Source organism: Silurus aristotelis (assembly GCF_946808225.1).
Source record: "Silurus aristotelis genome assembly, chromosome: 22".
In the NCBI taxonomy this organism is placed as follows: Eukaryota; Metazoa; Chordata; class Actinopteri; order Siluriformes; family Siluridae; genus Silurus; species Silurus aristotelis.
Window position 1 is genome coordinate 240001 of NC_139595.1, and position 2500 is coordinate 242500.

General features: G+C 45.6%; 1 protein-coding gene across 3 annotated transcripts in view; it reads left to right on the forward strand.

The window, feature by feature from the left end:
• LOC310717251 (alpha-actinin-4) overlaps positions 1–2500 on the forward strand; it is a 37015-nt gene that overhangs the window by 33557 nt on the left and 958 nt on the right. For all 3 annotated transcript variants that reach the window (XR_014530771.1, XM_083525092.1, XM_083525093.1), the window contains exons 18-20: positions 1–67; positions 599–679; positions 1312–1470. The exon at positions 1–67 is cut by the window's left edge and continues 80 nt beyond it. Coding sequence is in view for 2 of the 3 variants with exons in the window: in XM_083525092.1 (XP_083381218.1) it covers positions 1–67; positions 599–679; positions 1312–1470 (307 nt within the window). In the remaining variant the exon portion in view is untranslated. The remainder of the gene's footprint in view (positions 68–598; positions 680–1311; positions 1471–2500) is intronic.

A 2500-nucleotide genomic window follows, 5' to 3' on the forward strand; every position in this document is an offset into this window, starting at 1 on the left:
TGACGCCAAAGGAATCAGTCAGGAGCAGCTCCACGAGTACAGAGCCTCCTTTAACCACTTCGACAAGGTCACACACACACACACACACACACACACACACACACACACTGTGTAAATCTGTAACTCGTGTTTGCATGTTGTGGGTTTTAGTGAAATATTCAGTGTGTGTCCTGCAGTCCACTCCAACAGTCGTGTGTGTGTGTGTGTGTGTGTGTGTGTGAGAACTTCATAAGGCTCATTAACATTGTGTTGACTGTTTATTATATGAAGGTAAAGTGTAGAGAGGGAAGGAAGAGATGTAGAGTGGAATAGAGAAGGAGTAAAACAAAACAGACAGAAATGGCGAGCGTGTGTGTGTGTGTGTGTGTGTGTGTGTGTGTGTGTGTGTGTGTGTGTGTGAGAGAGAGTTTATAACTTTATTGTAAATTAGTTTGAACTGATCATCCCTTTTGTTTGACATTCATCTCATTTGGCTCCACCCCTTTATGTATTGACTCCATCAAATGCATGGTGTGATGTGAAATCCTTCTGCACCTGTGCTCCTTGCATTGTGGTTGGTTGCCTCGGGGTGATCTGTCGTGTGATTGGCCGACTGCAGGACCACAGCGGCGCTTTACAGGCCGAGGAGTTCAAGGCGTGTTTGATTAGTCTCGGTTACGACGTGGAGAACAACAAACAGGTAACAAGCACAAGAGCAGCACGTGCGGTTGCTCGCTGTGAGATGAGTGTACATGTTTCCTTATGTGTTTATTTGCACCTTCAGCTGCTCACGACTCCACCCCCTCCCTCCATCCTCAGTGCGTAACCCCACCCTCTTTCCGTCTCAGCGCCGGTGTCTCTCTTAACGCTACTCTTCTGTTCTGTTTTTTTTTTTTTTTCCCCCTCCTCATCCTGCCATCCCTGTCTCTGTCCTCCTCTCTCTGTCCTGCCTGGCTACTTCCTGTTTATCTCCTCTTCTGTCTCACTCTCTGGCTGCATTTCATTCATTCTCTCCCTCCTTATCTTCATCCCTCGCTCTCCCTCTTACAGAAGCGCACAGGGATCATGGACTCGGACGATTTCCGCGCGCTGCTCATTTCCACTGGCACCAGCCTGGTACTGCCTAATGTGTCTCGCTGTCTCACACTCTCTCGCCGTCTCTTTCTCTTATGCTGAAGTCCTGAAAGCTCTCTCAGTGCTTATGGGTTCAGTTCTCTGATTTATGATGTGCATTAAATGAGCTACAGATGTAAATGTGTGTAGATGGTGTTTATTGTAGTGTTGGTGTTAGAGACGTTTGGATTGGGTTGACCTCTTGACTCTTGTTGCCAGGGTGACGCTGAGTTTGCCCGTATTATGGGTATTGTGGACCCAAACAACACCGGTGCCGTGACCTTCCAGGCCTTCATCGACTTCATGTCCCGGGAAACAACAGACACGGACACGGCTGACCAGGTCATCGCCTCCTTCAAGATCCTCGCTGGAGACAAGGTGTGTGTGTGTGTGTGTGTGTGTTTGTGTGTTTAAGACATACAAAGGGTTCCCATGCTTCTTGAAAGTACTTAATATAAAAATAAAAAAACTTTAATTTCAGACACATGGATTCAAGACCTGAGCAGTACTTAAACAGATACAGGTCTTTTGGAAGTGCTTGAATTAAATCTGGAATAAATTGTGTTTAGTAGAATAGCGCTTTAATCTTGAGTGAATGTTTATGATTCTGGCTGAATGCACTGAAATACTCTCCAGATAACAGAACTATATCATGTCCCCCTTAACTACTGGCATATTTAAACATTATATTACATTGCTAGCAGTGTCGCCTGTTGTTTGAGTGTCGCCTGTTGTTTGAGTGTCGCCTGTTGTTTGAGTGTCGCCTGTTGTTTGAGTGCCGCCTGTTGTTTGAGTGCCGCCTGTTGTTTGAGTGCCGCCTGTTGTTTGAGTGTCGCCTGTTGTTTGAGTGTCGCCTGTTGTTTGAGTGTCGCCTGTTGTTTGAGTGTCGCCTGTTGTTTGAGTGCCGCCTGTTGTTTGAGTGCCGCCTGTTGTTTGAGTGCCGCCTGTTGTTTGAGTGCCGCCTGTTGTTTGAGTGTCGCCTGTTGTTTGAGTGTCGCCTGTTGTTTGAGTGTCGCCTGTTGTTTGAGTGTCGCCTGTTGTTTGAGTGTCGCCTGTTGTTTGAGTGCCGCCTGTTGTTTGAGTGTCGCCTGTTGTTTGAGTGTCGCCTGTTGTTTGAGTGTCGCCTGTTGTTTGAGTGTCGCCTGTTGTTTGAGTGCCGCCTGTTGTTTGTTGCACTTTGAGTTCATATTCCGCGTGCCTGTAAATAATGTGTACTGAATTTATTCTAATAGTATCACTGTCTTATTGCATTAAAGTCACAGGAGGAAAACGTGTGTATCAGCGTGCATCATTATACATATTTTATTTTTAGTATCTTGAACTTTCCCAAGTAGTGTTTTTCACTCATTTAAATATTGAACTTCATTCACTTCTGTGTGGGAGCTTAGTGGTTAAAATATTGGACTTT